The sequence below is a fragment of the Macrotis lagotis genome, chromosome 7 (assembly GCF_037893015.1).
Source record: "Macrotis lagotis isolate mMagLag1 chromosome 7, bilby.v1.9.chrom.fasta, whole genome shotgun sequence".
In the NCBI taxonomy this organism is placed as follows: Eukaryota; Metazoa; Chordata; class Mammalia; order Peramelemorphia; family Peramelidae; genus Macrotis; species Macrotis lagotis.
Window position 1 is genome coordinate 213,991,310 of NC_133664.1, and position 16,469 is coordinate 214,007,778.

The window sequence follows — 16,469 nt, forward strand, 5'->3', positions numbered from 1 at the left end:
CATATTATGTATATAGTATAGAGAATTAATTCTTTTTTTTTTAGGTTTTTTTTTTTTTTGGTTTTTGCAAGGCAAAAGGGGGTTAAGTGGCTTGCCCAAGGCCACACAGCTAGGTAATTATTAAGTGTCTGAGCCCGGATTTGAACCCAGGTACTCCTGATTCCAGGGCTGGTGCATTATCTACTGTGTCACCTAGCTGCCCCAGAATTAATTTTTTAAATGTTTGAATTCACTTGTAAATTCATTTGGCCTTGGAGATTTTATCCCTTAGGGAATTCATTATGCCTTGTTAAATTACTTTTTCTAATCTATAGAGTTATATATTTTATTTCCTCTTCCTCTAATCTGGGCAATTTATATTTTTTGTTATTATTCATCCTTTTCATTTAGAATGTCAGATTTATTGGCAGTTGACCAAATTAGAGCTTAATTAATGCTTTAATTTTTGTCTTCATTAATGGTGAATTTATGCTTTTCATTTTCTATACTTGTAATCTGTTTTTTTCTTTTTTTAAAAAAATCAATTTATTGAAACATCTATTTTTGGTTTCTTTTATAAAACCAGTTTTTGTTTTATTTATTAGTTTAATAGTTTTCTTTCAATTTTATTAATCTCTGATTTTCAAAATTTTTAATACTGTATTATTGGTCATTTTTAATTTGCTTTCCCTCCCAGCTTATAGTTGTCTTTCCAACTCATTGATTTCATCTTTTTCTATTTGATTGATGTAACTAAGCATTTAGAGATATAAAACTTTCCTTAAGTACTGTTTTGGTTGCATCCCATAAAGTTTGGTATGTGGTCTGGTTATCATTATTCTCTTTGAAATTTTGATTGTTTCTATGATTTGTTGTTAGACATACATTTTTTAGGACTAGATTATTTGGTTTCTCATTATTGTTTAATCTATCTTTCTTTCTTTTTTTGCAAGGCAAATGGTGCTTTAGCCACTAAGCCACCTAGCTGCCCCTTAATCTATCTTTCTATGACCTATTGTTTCATATAAGTTTTATTGCGTCATGATCTAAAAGGGATGTATTTACTATTTCTGCCTTTTTTTTCATTTGAATGTATGGTTTTTTTGGCCTTGATACATGATCTTTTTTGGGGGTTGGTGTTATGTTCCTCTAAGAAAAAATTATATTCCTTTCCATCTTCATTCAGTTTTCTCTAGAGGTCTATAATATTTTACCTTTTCCAAAATACTGTTCACCTCCTTTGCTTTTTTTATTTTGTGATTAGATTTATCTAGTTCTGGGAAGGGAAAGATGAGGTATCCTAGTAGTTTCTCTTGTAACTTAATTTCTCCTTTAGAAATTTGTATGCTATAACATTTGGTATTCTTATATTTAACAATGATATTCATTGTCTGTATAGTATCTTTTACTAAGATAAAATTTCCTTCCTTGACACTTTTAACTTGATCTGTTTTAACTTTTACTTTGTCCAAGATAATGAGTGTTACTCCTGTGTTTTTAACTTCAGCTGAAGTATAATATATTTTACTCCCTGTGTAAGTCTCTCTATTTCAGGTATTTCTTGTAAAAAACAAATTATAGGATTCTGGCTTTTAATCTACTCTGTTATCTGCTTCCATTTTATTTATTTATTCACACTCATAATTATGATTACTAAGTATAACAATCCTTCCATCCTATTTTTCCCGTTTATGCCTTTCTCTCTCTCTCTCTCTCTCACATAGACTTTTTCTCTCCCTCTCCCATCCACTCTGTTTGTCTGTCTTTGTCTGTCTGTCTGTCTGTCTGTTTGTGTGTGTGTGTGTGTGTGTGTGTGTGTGTGTGTGTCTGTCTGTCTGCAGATCCCCTCCCCCCTCTTTTCCTTTTTCTCTCCTATTTCCCCTAAAGGGAAGGAGATATTTCTTGTATTTGAAGATCAAATTTTTTTTTTTAGCTCTGGTCTCTTCATTAAGGAAATTTGAAAGTTTCATTGAATGTCCATTTCTTTCTCTGAAAGATTAGGCTCACTTTTGCTAGGTAGTTGTAACCAAATTCCTTTGCCTTTCAGAATATCATATTCCAAGCCTTTGAATTTTTTTTGTATGCGTGTGACCTAACTGCCCCCTACCCTTCAATTTTTTTTAATATAGAAACTTTTAAGTGTTATGTAATATTGACAGCGACTCTTTAATACTTGAATTCTTTCTGATTGCTTTGCAGTATTTCTTTTTGAGCTGATTGTTCTAGAATTTGGCTTCAGTATTACTTGGAATTTTCAATTTGGGATCTCTTATTAGTATTTGAGGTCAGTTTGGTACAAGGTCTTTAGTAAACTACTTCAAGGTGCTTTGTTTGACCCTGTAAATTTTTTTTTAGGTTTTTTTTTTTTGCAAAGCAAACGGGGTTAAGTGGCTTGCCTAAGGCCACACACCTAGGTAATTATTAAGTGTCTGAGTCTGGATTTGAACCCAGGTCCTCCTGACTCCAGGGCCGGTGCTTTATCCACTGCGCCACCTAGTCGCCCCTTGACCCTGTAATTTTTTTTTTTGCAAGGTAAAACTGCTTTATTGATTGCAGTTAGTACAGCTCAATAAATATTGATCCCCAAAATGAACTCAGCTATTTGTCACATATTGTTCCCTGGAAGGTTGCATGAAATTTAATCAACTGATTCCAATGGAGGCAAACTTGAGTCAATTCTGTTTCTTGGGAAATGAAGCCATGCCAAACTGATAAAGGGCATAAACTGTTCCAACAACTGAAAACAGCATGGTGGCTCTATATAGTAGGGCATCTCCTGTTCCACCTTTTAGATGCACTGGAATGCTATCATCTTCCTGGAATAACTTTTGCTTTTCTGGAACTTTGTTTTTAAACTGCCTGACTGGGGCAACATTTTTTTATGGTCCTGGAGGGAACATGGCGAAGAGCCAGCAAGTTCCACAGCATTTTGGCAACTAGAGTTCCCCACCAACTGCGACAACTAGACTCTGGGCAAGGACAAGCTGACCCTGTAATTTTAACATAGTTTATTATAACTTAGATAATGACAAAAATGGAATGCTAATCAAATATATTAATAGCTGACCCTTCTGAATGATAATCAAGGAAAAGATTTTCATGCACAGTAACCTAGTGACAATTTCAAGCTGTTAGTGATCTTATAAAATCTGACCAGTCACTTCCCTCTTATCTCCCAATCAGTATACTCCAGTGACTTCCTATTACCTCCTGGTACATAATCCTTTTTGATATTTAAAGTTACTGACTTTCCTCCTTCTCTTTTGATGCTTTTTAACCAGAATTTCCCTCCTTGAATGTCTTTTTGTACTTTCTTTTGCTTTGTTCTTAAATTTATATTCTATATTGTATTATTCTTCTATAAATTATAATTATGTGAAATGTTTGAGAGAAATCTGGCTTTTCCTGAGGTCATTCTGAATAGATGGATGAATAAAGCATTTATTAAATACTGTTTGCTAAACACTGGGCTGGGGTGGCTAGGTGGAGCAATGGATAGAAGACTGGCCTTGGAGTCAGGAGTACCTGAGTTCAAATCTGGCCTCAGGCACTTAATAATTTAGCTGTGTGGCCTTGGGCAAGTCACTTAACCCCATTGCCTTTTAAAAACCTAAAAAATTCCCTACAATGCTGGGCTAAGCACTGGAGTATAAAAAGAAAAGAAAACAGAAACTGCTCTCTTGGAGCTGATTTTTTTTTTTTAATTTTCTTTTTTGTGTAAGGCAGTGGGGTTAAGTGGTTTGCCCAAAGCCATACAGCTAGGTATGGAGTGACTCCATCCACTGTGCCACCTAGTTGCCCCAAGGAGCTCATTTTTCTTTTTTTAGGTTTTTGCAAGGCAAATGGGGTTAAGTGGCTTGCCCAAGGCCACACAACTAGGTAATTATTAAGTGTCTGAGACCGGATTTGAACCCAGGTACTCCTGACTCCAAGGCCGGTGCTTTATCCACTATGCCACCTAGCCACCCCAAGGAGCTCATTTTTGAATAGAGTAAACAGCACATATATGAAAAGTGTCAGGCGAAGAGAGAGCAGAAGATGGATGTTTTGAAGAATTTATGTTGACTGACTGATCTTTTGAATCTTGGCATAATGTTTGCATCTTAGAGATGTGTTTACTATTTGTTCTATTTGAACAGATCTATAAAACAGGAGTAAAAATTTATTAGGCATTAAAAATGTGGAGCACATGGTACTAAAAAAACCCAATTGTCTAAATAAGACCTAATCCCTGTTTTCAAAGGTCTTATGGCCTCAGGGTGTTTGACTTCCTGACTAATAAAGCAAAGAAAGCATTTAGTGTATTTATAATTTATTTTGTTTTCTTTTTTTTTCTTTTCTTTCTTTTTAGATTTTTGCAAGGCAAACGGGGTTAAGTGACTTGCCCAAGGCCACACAGCTAGGTAATTATTAAGTGTCTGAGACCGGATTTGAACCCAGGTACTCCTGACTCCAGGGCCGGTGCTTTATCCACTGTGCCACCTAGCCGCCCTATTTTGTTTATTTTCATGGGGAAAATGAAAGGAAAAGTAGTTGATCATTGGCATGGTCTTTTTCTTACATATTCTCTTTAATATTCAACCAAATTATGGGGTCAGCTAGGTGGCACAGTGGATAGATCACTGGCCCTGGAGTCAGAGGAGTACCTGAGTTCAAAACCGGCCTCAGACACTTAATAATTACCTAGCTGTGTGGCCTTGGGCAAGCTACTTAACCCCATCTGCCTTGCAAAAATTAAAAAAAAAAGATTCAACCAAATTAGTTCACTGGCATGAACCCTGACCACCTGATAGCTTTCCTCTTCCTTACCCTATCTGGACTTGGTTAGAGAAAGAGAAGGGGGGAAAAGTGAAACTGAATAGAAAAATTTATTGTTTCAGAATTAAAATTACCAGATTTAAATATCCAGAGTGGTATGGGTCTAAATTTTTTCTCCTTAGACCATTACCCTTTTTAAAAATTTAATATAGGAAATTCCATCTAGAACAAGAAGGGAAGCCATAAGGGAAAAGATAGAATGCATATTGATATGTAAGGGTTTTTTGTAGTGTTTGTTTTTTGGAAGACTTTCAAGGATTTGAATTAATTGTGGACATAAATGGAACTTGTCAGTGGCCTCTTTCTTTTACTGTCATTTGCACATTCTATTTTGACTGTGCATGGTTATTTAAATCATAACTGGAGAATGTCTTAAGCCAGGTGAATTGGGTTCTTTCTGTTTATGGTTTCATTCTTGACAGGTCATTTTGAACAAGTTCCAGAATATTTCTGTCGTTCTTTTAACAATCTGAGAAAAAGGCCTGTAGTTGTTTTTCAGATTTGGTGTATTTTGGGTGAAAAAGGCAGTTGCTGAGGGAAGTGTTATGTATACCTGTACCTATAACTATACTAAAATGTATAAAAATAAAATGCATGTATATATATAAACATATATATGTATATATATATATATATATATAAAAACACTGCACATATAAATACACATGTACATCTAAGTATGTGTGTCATAACATAGTTTAGCATATTTAAGTCATTTGGTATATTTTTCTTTTTATCACCTCTTCAGGCATCTAACTTTACTTTGGACGAAAATGTGTCCTACAGTGAATAGTAGAGAACAGGGAAGTAAGTTTTTTTTTTTTTTTTTAAGGCTTCTTTAATAGGCAAAATTGTCATTGCCATGTCCTATATTGAATTTTTATGTTATATTTTCTAGGAAAATCCAGGACTGAATTTTGACTTATAATTTGCTCATAGTTCTAATAATCTTAAGTGTCTGAAATTTTATATTTCTAGCAAATTAGAATGGAAAAGACTGCAAGAAGCAGTCATGATGACTGGCAAAACTGAGAAAAGAGATTTAAACATCAGTATTATTTGGTGGTATGATGGCATCCCCAAGCATCATTAAAAAATTATTATTTCTGGCATACCTTGTTTTAAAAAGGGTAAAATATTATTTAGTAAAGTTTACAATAAATGACATTATAAAAAAAAAAGTTGGTGTTTATCTAAACTTTTACTGCCTTATCTGGAAAATTTCATTTTGTGGATTATATTATTCCTTATTGATGTTAAGATAATGAGCTTTTGCTGTGTTTAAATGAAATGTAGTTTTTCACAACAAAACATTGGCAGCTTATACATTTTTCATTCACTTTTTTCCTAGTATGCATTACCACTTCAGTTGGTGAACAATCAAACTATGATGCATTGGATGGAGATCTTCCGCACTATAATTGATAGAATAGTTCCTCCTGTAAGTAAAGACTTAATTTTCTTTGAGGAAAATTAGTTATATTTGGGGATTGGGGCACTTTCTGAATACAGATTTTTGGCTTGAGTAAAAAAAAGTCTTAGTATTGCTATTAAATTTTAATTTATTCAAAGATGATTTTGCCCATGTCACTATTTTGTATCTTAAAGTCTGGTATTGTTTATTTCTCATTTTATTGTCATTTTATTCTGGTCTTAAATATGAAGTAAAATGAGCATTTCCATGTACATTATAAAACATAAGGAGAAGATTATATGTGAAGGTTGTGAATCTATTACATTAAAGTTTGCTTTTCAACTATATATATATAGTCATCATGTCACTTTTATAGCACTTCTGCTTGTGTCTGATTCCATCTGATTTTCTTTTTGTTTTCTTTTGATTTTGGGGTCGGGGCTCTCTAATACCTATTCTCAGTCTTCCTCCTATCACCCCTTAACATCTTAAAAAAAGAATAACAAAATCCTTATAACACATAAATGTCACAAGGAAATATGCTTGCCAAGCAAAACAATATCACCACATTGGTCATAACCAAAAATGTATTCTTACTCTGCATCTTCAGTCTAGTACTTGTCCCCAGTCAATGTCAGTAGGTGGATGTTAGTTCTTGCTTTGATCAGAGTTCTTAAGTTGTGCCAAGTTAATTTTTATTACAGTGTTGATACTGTTTAAATTGTTCTCCTAGTTCTGCTCATTTCACCTTGCATCAGTTTGTGCAAAGCTTCTTAAGTTTTTCAGTTTTTTTACTGTGCACAATCTATTCATATACCATAATTTAGTCAACCATTTCCCAATTGATTGATATAATATTGATTTCCAGTTCTTTGCCACTACCAAAAGAATTGCTGTAAATGTTTTTATAGAGATGAGTACATATTATCTTTATTTGATCATTTTGGAGTATTAACCTAGTAGTGGTCAGGTTGCATCAAAAAATTAATTATTTTTTCTGGGTTTAGGTCTAAACTGATTTCCATGATTGGCTTGAAATAGTTATAGCTCCATTGATAGTACTTTTCTTGGGGGGGGGTGGTTTCCAAGGCAGTGGAGTTAAGTGACTTGCCCAAGGTCACATAGCTAGGCAATTATTAAGTATTTGAGGTCAAATTTGAACTCAGGTTCTCCTGATTCCAGGGCCAGTGCTCTATCCACTGTGCCACCTACCTGCCCACATTGGTAGTTCATTAAAGAGCCCATTTTTTTTTAAGGTTTTAAAAGATCTTTATTGAATAAAAAGTTACCTGCACTAGAATTTTCTCTTGGCTATCTTAACCAGATCATCCATACAAGTTTCTTTAAATAATTAAAAATCATAATTTAGAATTAACACCCTGTCATAGAGAGGTCCCCAGCATACAAAATGTTCAAGTCAAATGTGACACAAGTTCACAGATTAGTATGGGTTGTCATCAAATAGGAAGCTTTTAAGGAGGAAAAAAATACTAATTTAGAGGTACTTGTGAGTTTATTTGTCCTGACCAAAGAAATTATAAACATTATGGTTATAGTAGTATAACTTGGATGGTTCTATTTCTAAGCACATTTTAATATTTCCCAATTAAGAAGAGGGGTGGTTAAGGGGAGGGAGAAGTAGGCAGTAGGAGGTCAAAGTCAGGATTTAGGTTCTAAAAGTGTACACTTCTCTTTTTGCTTTCAATTAGAGGTACACACAAGGTGGGAGGGGAATGAAGATGTCCAGTTTGTTACAAAAGCAATTTAGCTGCTAAATTGAAAAGAAAAAATTAGTTTAAAACTGAGCAGACACAAAAAATAATGGTGTGACAGAGCATGCAAATGGTATTCCTTTACAGTACAGTGACTAATGATAACAGGATGAAGTTAACTGTTACACATGGAGTTGAAACTGGAACACAATAAGCAAAATCATTCTAAGGACTTTACACTTTAATATATCTAGCAAGGACTAAACTTAATGTTTAATTATGAAGATGCTGCAACAAAGGTATATTATATGAAACTTCACTAATTCCACTCTATGCCACTTTCAAGTGTTCAAAATAAAAAGAATTACACTACTACAAATTTGGATTTACATACATAGAGCATGACATATACATATATTGAACCTAATGGTTTGTTTACTGAAGAAATAAAGGTATGAGGAGCATAGGTTATGGGGAAGGGGGCATTACCACATTGAGAATGTAAAATTACACGGGGCATAGTAACCTTGATACATCACCAGAAACCACTACCTAGTCAAGAAACAATTGACTTAAATTTCAGTGCTCTTTTCATCATATCATTTGACCTCTCAAATGAGCCAAATCTTTATTTGTTCAAATTAACAAACCATTATGTTCTCTATAAATTGGTTTAGTTATAACAAGTTACAAAGTTGTGTGATCTAAAAATAAACTATATTTATACATGTCAAATAAAATTCCATGATCAGCTGCCCTCTAAATATTGTCAAGCATGATAATTTTCAATTCCAACTTCAAAATTGGATATGGACAACAGCATCACAGTATATAGGTGTATAGGTATAAATGAAACAATCTGTGCCTGTTAACTTAGATTGTATGGTTTCTAGCATTTCCTACATCTTTCTAGATAGAAATCTCTGAAATCAGTTGACTGATTTAAAAAAAAATGTAATGACTGTTTTGATAGGATCATAAAGTTAAAACATAACAGTACAAAATGCATACACTCTTAAGGAAAATCAGTTTATCCGCTATCAGGAGCTGTTCAAGGGATAAACAATAAGGACTGGACCTGATTTTGTGGGTAGGGAACTTCCAGGTAAGGAAATTCCCCTCTATCAGTGAAGGTTGGCACTTTCTCTGCATCTTAGTCTTAGAGTGAACCTGTCCCTGGTCACACAGCTATCATGTAAGCAAAGTGAGTCTTAAACACAAGTCTTCCTAGGTTCATCAGCTCTCTATCCACTAAGCTGTCTTTTGAACTGAACTTAAATGCTTATAAATTCTATTTTTCAACAGTATTGGTATTGAGATTCTGCCCACTCATTCACTGATTTTTTTGCACAAGAGAACACATCCAAACTCACAAATTAAAACTTAAGTTATTTAGTTATTCTGGGAACATGAAACAAGTAGATGTTGCTGTAAAGATTTTAATTGTAACAGAATCTTATGTGCTGCAAATGCAACAAGGCAGGAAAAGACTATGAAATGTCAAAAATAAGTTAATACCAACTTCATAAGAAATTATAGATTTAAATATGATATAAACTATTAAACTATCTTAAATTAAACCAGATAAGTAATATCTAATCATTCTGGGTATACAAGAATATGATGACTGAAATTGCCTAATGTAAGAATAAAAACCATGAATTGGGAATTTAGTGTTTTTTTAAAATAGGGTCAGACTATATATGTAATACAAAATAGCTCATATTATTTAGTAAATATTATCTCACTTATCATGCAGTACCAATTCTGAAATACATAACCTCTCCTCTGAATTCTAGCCATACTAAACTGTGGACATCAATTTTAGTATTTTATGATGTGATCAAATGTAGCCATGAGTTAAAAAGGTAACCTACTAGGACAGAGCCCATTAGAAATGTAGTTTCTGCTACCATCTTGACCTATAAGATCATATCTGTACATAACTGGTACTTTTGTCACCATCTAGCATTAAAAATCCCTGCACTTGTTAAGCAAACACTAGCAAATACTTCAGTACTGTGTATATAAACCAGTTTGTTTTTAATGAATTATTAAAAGATGCAATAACTTTTTCAATCAAGCAAAATGATTAATTAGAATAATTTTTGTCTTGCCAATTTGTGAACTAAAGAATCTAGTCACCAGTATTTAAATTTACATTGTATAATTAATTCTCTCCTATTTGAAAAGTAGGAAGCTGAAACTCAGTCTTCATGTTCTTGACTCTATACCTAGGAAAGAGATACCCTGACTGAAGTCTTTATTCGTCCTTTTTAATCCTAAAGGTCAAATATTTATTTTTATTAAGTAAAAGCCTTATTATACTGGTGAAGTCATCAAAGGGTATTATCCATTATGTATAGGCTTTGTTCCTTAATATCAGCAAAACTCTTTTATACACTACATACAAAGACATGATTCAATCATCAATAAACCTGAACCCACAAACCATTAAGGCGCTTTATGCCAGGCTCTCACCATGAATTCCACATATTAAATCCCATAAAGATTATTTTGATTGATTTTTTTGTTCAATTTTAGTTGTTTTTTTTTGGGGGGGAGTAATTGGGGGTATGGATAGATACAATTTGCCATGATCTTATTTTAATACAATTAAGTAATGCTTTTATAATGTAAGAAGTGAAAAGTAAATTGCAAAGGAAGCTTTCTTAGCTAGATGATTAAGTACAGTACTTTAGATTATTCAAAAAGGATATTGTATGACTATCCCTAAGTTTTCAGAGCCATAGCTATCTAGGACTGTGATTATTTATTGACAACTTGCCTAAAGTTCTTAAAAATTCACTACTGGAAAAGCTATACCTAACAATCTTCCATAATAATTTTAAAAGAAAAATACCACTTAAGTAGTATGACAAAAACAGATGTGCCGATACATTTTGATATGCTAACACGACTGCAATTTATCAAAAGACACATAAGATCAATTCTTATGTATTCAAGAGTTATTAGAAAATTAATGTTTTGGCCAAGCCATATTTATAAACAGAAGTTGACAATGCAAAATAGTTGCATAACTAATAAAGCTAGACTGCTATGATATGGTAGGTTCAAGTTAACCCTCCCTGTCCAAAAATAAAAACCAAAGCCCTAAAAATACTTAGCCAGTATAAACCTGTAGTATTTGCCTAAATTTCAGTACTCATTATAATCACTGTTCTAATATTTAAAACCACATCTAAAGGATAAGGCATAGCCATCTACTAACTGGCATATTTGTTTATTTCTCATTTAGTGGAAATATCCTTATTTTATTTAAGTCGCAAAACAAATTTCAACTGATTTCTATGCAAAAGAAAGGCCTGAAAGTATCTGCTTTGCAATGAACTTTACAGTTCACAACCATCACCTCCCCACCACACAACATGCTATATGAAAAAAGTTACTAACTGAACTACAGGTATTAAATACTGAAAAATTTAACAGTTTATTATAATTTATTTTATTTAACAATCTAGGAAGTTCGCAGCCATCAGCAATTTCAGTGCAATTTCAGGTGCAATTGGGAATTCAGGAATCTCTGTAGAGCTGTTAGTGTAGCGAACCTTGTAGGTAAAATACATGCACACTTTTGATAGCACATGTGATGGAATTTCTCTAAAATTAACCTCATTGGTTTCATTTTCAGCAAACTGACCTGGGCCACTTAACATGGCTTTTATTGTTCCTGATGTTAAAGCATGCTCCCTTTTTACAATAAATTCATGACCATCAGAAGATATCAATTTCACATACATAGCATCTAGGCCTTCACACCCACCGTATGTTTTCTCTTCTCCATCCATTATCTCCTTATGAAATTATATTTTGTTTCCACAGGAATTTTAACAAAACACCTTCTCATCGGTGCTGCGGTGACCGTGGCTCGGTCCCGGCTCACCACCACAGCCCCTGCTCCCAGGGCCGTTCCCCCCCCCCCCCCCCCCCCCCCCGCGGGCCCCAGCCGCCCGCCGCTGTGTAAGAGCCCATTTTCAATTATCCCTTTCAACAATTTACAGTTTTCTTTTTTTGACCATTTTTTCAGTCTCATAGATATGAGGTAGAATTGTAGAGTAGATTTCTCTTCAATTATTAATGATTTAAATCATTTTTATAAGGTTATTTATAACTTCAATTTCTTACTGAAAACCACCTATTCACATTCTATGATCAACTCTATTAAGGAATGAAATGGTTCTTATTCTTAAATTTGAAAAGTTTCCTTATGTTTTTTTAATTATATTTATGGGAGAAACTTGCTTTAGAGATTTTTTCCCTACCCTCAATTTTTTCCCTTCTAATATTAACCACATGGTTTTGTTTGTGAAAACTTATAATCAAAATTGTCACTTTTATTTTTATCTGTGATCTCTCTTTTCTTTTTTGGTTTGAATTCTTCCCCAGTCATAGTTTGAAATTTCTTCTTTGATTTCTAATTTGTTTATGATGTGACACTTTTACATTCAATCACGTATTTATTAAGTATGTACCAAGTGCGTACTTAAAGAGACAGACTTTGCCCTCAAGTTGCTCATAATGAAGTAGGGGAAGATTGTGTAGGGGAACACTGAAAAAGAAGATTTAACGTGGTTGGTTAAGTGTGTGTATAAGACACTAAGGAGTTCCCAACTGGAGGCAGTGTTTTTCAGTGGAGTCAAAGCCAAAGAACTGCTGTTGGAAAATGGAGTTGCCTGAAAGATTGTAAGGCTCTTAATAAAAGAAGGGGTTAGTGCTTAATAAAAGAGGGGTTTAGACCTTTATCCTCCAAAACTGAATAAACAAGAGAGGCAACTGAGGGTGAGGTGAAGTGTTGAATATAAATGTTAGAGTCTGGTATGTGATGTTGAGATTTTAATTATCAACTCATCTTTTGAGTAGAAGGATGTGTTTTCCATGAGGTGGAAGGTAAGCAGACTTGCTAATAGTATATAGAGTCTAAGTTCCATATCTAGTTGGAGTATATATTGTGAGATGCTAATCTTTACCTAACTGAAGTTTCCAAGACAACTTTCTAGTTTTTTGTTTTGTTTTGAATCCTTATTTTCATCACTCTTTGGGTTTATTTATTGTTATTTGCTTCTATATATTGTCTATCTGTTCTGCTGATTAATCTATATTTTAATTGGCACTAAATAATTTGTTCCCCCCCAACCAAAAATCTGTTTTCCTCTCTGCTTCTCTTCTCCAACTTCTCTGCAACAGTTTTAATAACTGCTTCTAATTACTTTCCTTTTTGAGATCTGGTAAAGCTAGGCCTCTTTAATTCTCACTTTTTCATTATTTACTTTGAGATTTTTGACCTTTTGTTCCTGCAGGAGGATTTCACCATTATTTTTCCTAAGTCTATAAAGTAATCTTTTGATAACCTTCAGTGAGCAAATTATTTTCAGGAATATTGTTATTTTTATTATTTTGGCCCTGGGTCTCCATGAATAAATAAAATTTATTTACTCTTTATTTCTGTGGTGCAGTGGATAGAATACTAGCCTTGGAATCGGAGGATGGGAGTTCGAATGTAGCCTCAAACACTTGACACTTACTAGCTATGTCACTTTGAGCAAGTTATTTAACCCTGATTTAAACAGATTCATCTCCAGTTGACCTGATTCATATCTGGCCACTAGACCCAAATGGCTCTGGAGGAGAAAATTACACTAGTGATTTAGCACAGCACCCTTGCACTCAAATCCAGTTCACATGCTTGTCATGGCATCCTCCCTGAAAACATTGTCTTCTTTGAAAATGAAGGACAAACATTATTATTTATGGTCGTGTTTATATAGTGTATATGTCTTGGTAGGTAGATTTTCAAATATTTTATATACATTCCATTGGTTTTTTTCTTTTCATTTTTTTAAAAAAATTATTTTTATTTAAGGCAGTGGGGTTAAGTGACTTGCCCAAGGTCACACAGCTAGGTAATAATGAGTCTGAGTTTAGATTTGAACTCAGGTCCTCCTGACTCCAAGGCCAGTGCTCTAACCTAGCTGACCCCCATTATTGTTTTGAAAATTTGACTCAGTTCTCTGTATATTTTAGAAATGAGTCAGAAATACTAGTTGTAAAAAGTATTTCTCAATTTACTACATTTCTTTTGATCTTGGTTGCAGTGGTTTTGTCTGTGCAAAAGCTTTTTAATTTAATGTTATCAAAATTATCTAGTTTGTTTTTAATGAAGTTCTCCATCTCTTTCATGGTCATAAACTGCTTCCCTTTCCATCAATCTGATGGGTAAACTACTCCTTGATCTTCTAGTTTGCTTATAATACTGTTTTTATGTCTAAATCGTGTATCCATGTGGATCATATCTTGGTATAGGGTGTGAGGTGTTGGTCTAATCCAAGTTTCTTCCATACTAACTTCCAATTTTCCCAACAGTTTTTGTCAAAGAGAGAGTTTTTATCCCAGTAGCTGGACTCTTTGGGTTTATCAAACAGCAGATTACTATAATCATTTCCTGCTATTGCACCTAGTCTATTCCATTGATCCACCATCATTTCTTAGCCAATACCAGAGTTTTGATGACTGATGCTTTATAATATAATTTTAGATCTGGTAAGTCAAAGTCACCTGATTTTGTACTTTTTTAACATTGAATCCCTTGAAATTTTTGACTTTTTTTTTCTCCATATGAATTTACGTAAAACTTTTACTAACTCATTAAAGTAAGTTTTTGGAATTTTGATTGGTAGGGCACTAAACAGGTAGTTTAGTTTTGGTAGAATTGTTATTTTGATTATATTAGCTCTACCTATCCATGAGCGGTTGATATTTGCCCAGTTATTTAAATCTGATTTTATTTGTGTGAGAAGTGTTTTGTAATTGTTTTCAAAAAGTTTTTGAGTCTGCCTCTGCAGATCCACTGTTATTTTGAATAGCATTTCTCTATCTCTTTCTGCTGGATATTATGGGTGATATACAGAAATTTTGATAATTTATGTAAATTTTTGTTTTGCATTCTGTAACTTTGGTAAAGTTAAATGGCTCCATTAATATTTTAGTGGACTTAGGGGCAGCTAGGTGGCGCAGTGGATAAAACATCCACCCTGGAGTCAGGAGTACCTGGGTTTAAATCTAGTCTTAGACACTTAACCCCATTGCCTTGCAAAAACCTAAAAAAAAAAAATTTTAGTGGACTTTCTGTTTCCTGAGTTCATTTCATCTCTTAATAGTTGATAAATTTGTTTCTCTTTTGATAACTTATTTTTTCAATTTATATTTAATTATTGCTATGGCTAGCATTTGTAGATTTTATAAGACTTATAGCTAGCTCAGAGTTTAGAGTGCTGGATATAAAGTCGGGAAGACCTAATTCAAATTTGGCTTGAGATACTTAGTAGATATAAAGTGGAATGTATATATATACACACACACACGGCAAACATCAACCGCTCATGGATAGGTAGAGTTAATATAATAAAAAATGACAGTTCTACCAAAACTAAACTACCTGTTTAGTGCCCTAGCAATCAAAATTCCAAAAAATTACTTTAAATAGTAAAAGTTGTAAGTAAATTCACATGAGAAATAAAAAGTCAAAAATTTCCAGGGATTCAATGAAAAAAAGTACAAAATCAGGTGCCTTTGCCTTACCAGATCTAAAATTATATTGTAAAGCATCAGTCATCAAAACTGTATGACCCTGGGCAAGTCACTCACCCTCTTTTTGCCTTAATTCATTAGAGAAGGACCACTCAAATATCTTTGTGAAGAAAACCCTTTGGACAGTATTGGTGGAGTGAGGTCCATGGGGTTTCCCAGAATTGTATATGACTGAACCACAGTTATGTGTGCAAACATATATTCATGTAAAAAGATATAAATGTATATACACATATATATGTATGTATATGTAATACACATATATTTATATACATCTCAATATGTATATATATATATAATTTTTCTATTTTACTATATCAAATATTTGTGGCTATTTTTGCTTTACCCCATTATTATGCAGGCTTCCAGTTTGTGTTTCTTGGTTTTGATATTATGTTTCCAGCATTATGTCACTGTAGTCAGGAGACTGATCAAATGCTTTTGAATATGGGCGGAAGTTAGTCAACATTTTTTTTTTAATATGCCATTAAAGTGTACTTTTAATACTTAGACTTCAGCAGCTTACAATTGTTGATGGGAAACAACATATATGCAAACAAGTAAATTAACTCTATTTACAAGATAATTTGGGAGTAGGGTTGCTAGTCTTAGGTGAGTATCAGGAGAGACCCCATAAAGGTCCTTTTTTTTTTTTAAAGATTTTTGCAAGGCATTGGGGTTAAGTGGCTTGCCCAGGGCCACACAGCTAGGCAATTATTAAGTGTCTGAGGCTGGACTTGAACTCAGGTACCCCTGACTCCTGGGCTGGTGCTCTATCCCCTGTGCAGCCTAGCCACCCCCATAAAGGTGCTTCTTGAATTAAACTTTGAAGAATGCTGGAAATTCTGAGAGGCAGAGGTGAGGAGGAAGTTCAGTCTAGGTATAGGAGGGGACTAGGTATAGGAGGAGATAAGAGATGTAATACAAGATGCTACCTAACT

At 33.7% G+C, this 16,469-nt stretch overlaps 1 protein-coding gene and 2 pseudogenes across 1 annotated transcript in view; 1 reads left to right on the top strand and 2 right to left on the bottom strand.

Moving 5' to 3' along the window:
- The window catches only part of IPO8 (importin 8), a 178,016-nt gene that overhangs the window by 56,989 nt on the left and 104,558 nt on the right, over window positions 1–16,469 (top strand). The window contains exon 6 of the mRNA XM_074195331.1: window positions 6,149–6,238. Coding sequence (XP_074051432.1) covers window positions 6,149–6,238 — 90 coding nt within the window. The remainder of the gene's footprint in view (window positions 1–6,148; window positions 6,239–16,469) is intronic.
- On the bottom strand, window positions 2,496–2,958 carry LOC141493433 (cytochrome c oxidase subunit 7A2, mitochondrial pseudogene; annotated as a pseudogene).
- On the bottom strand, window positions 10,825–11,847 carry LOC141493432 (elongin-C pseudogene; annotated as a pseudogene).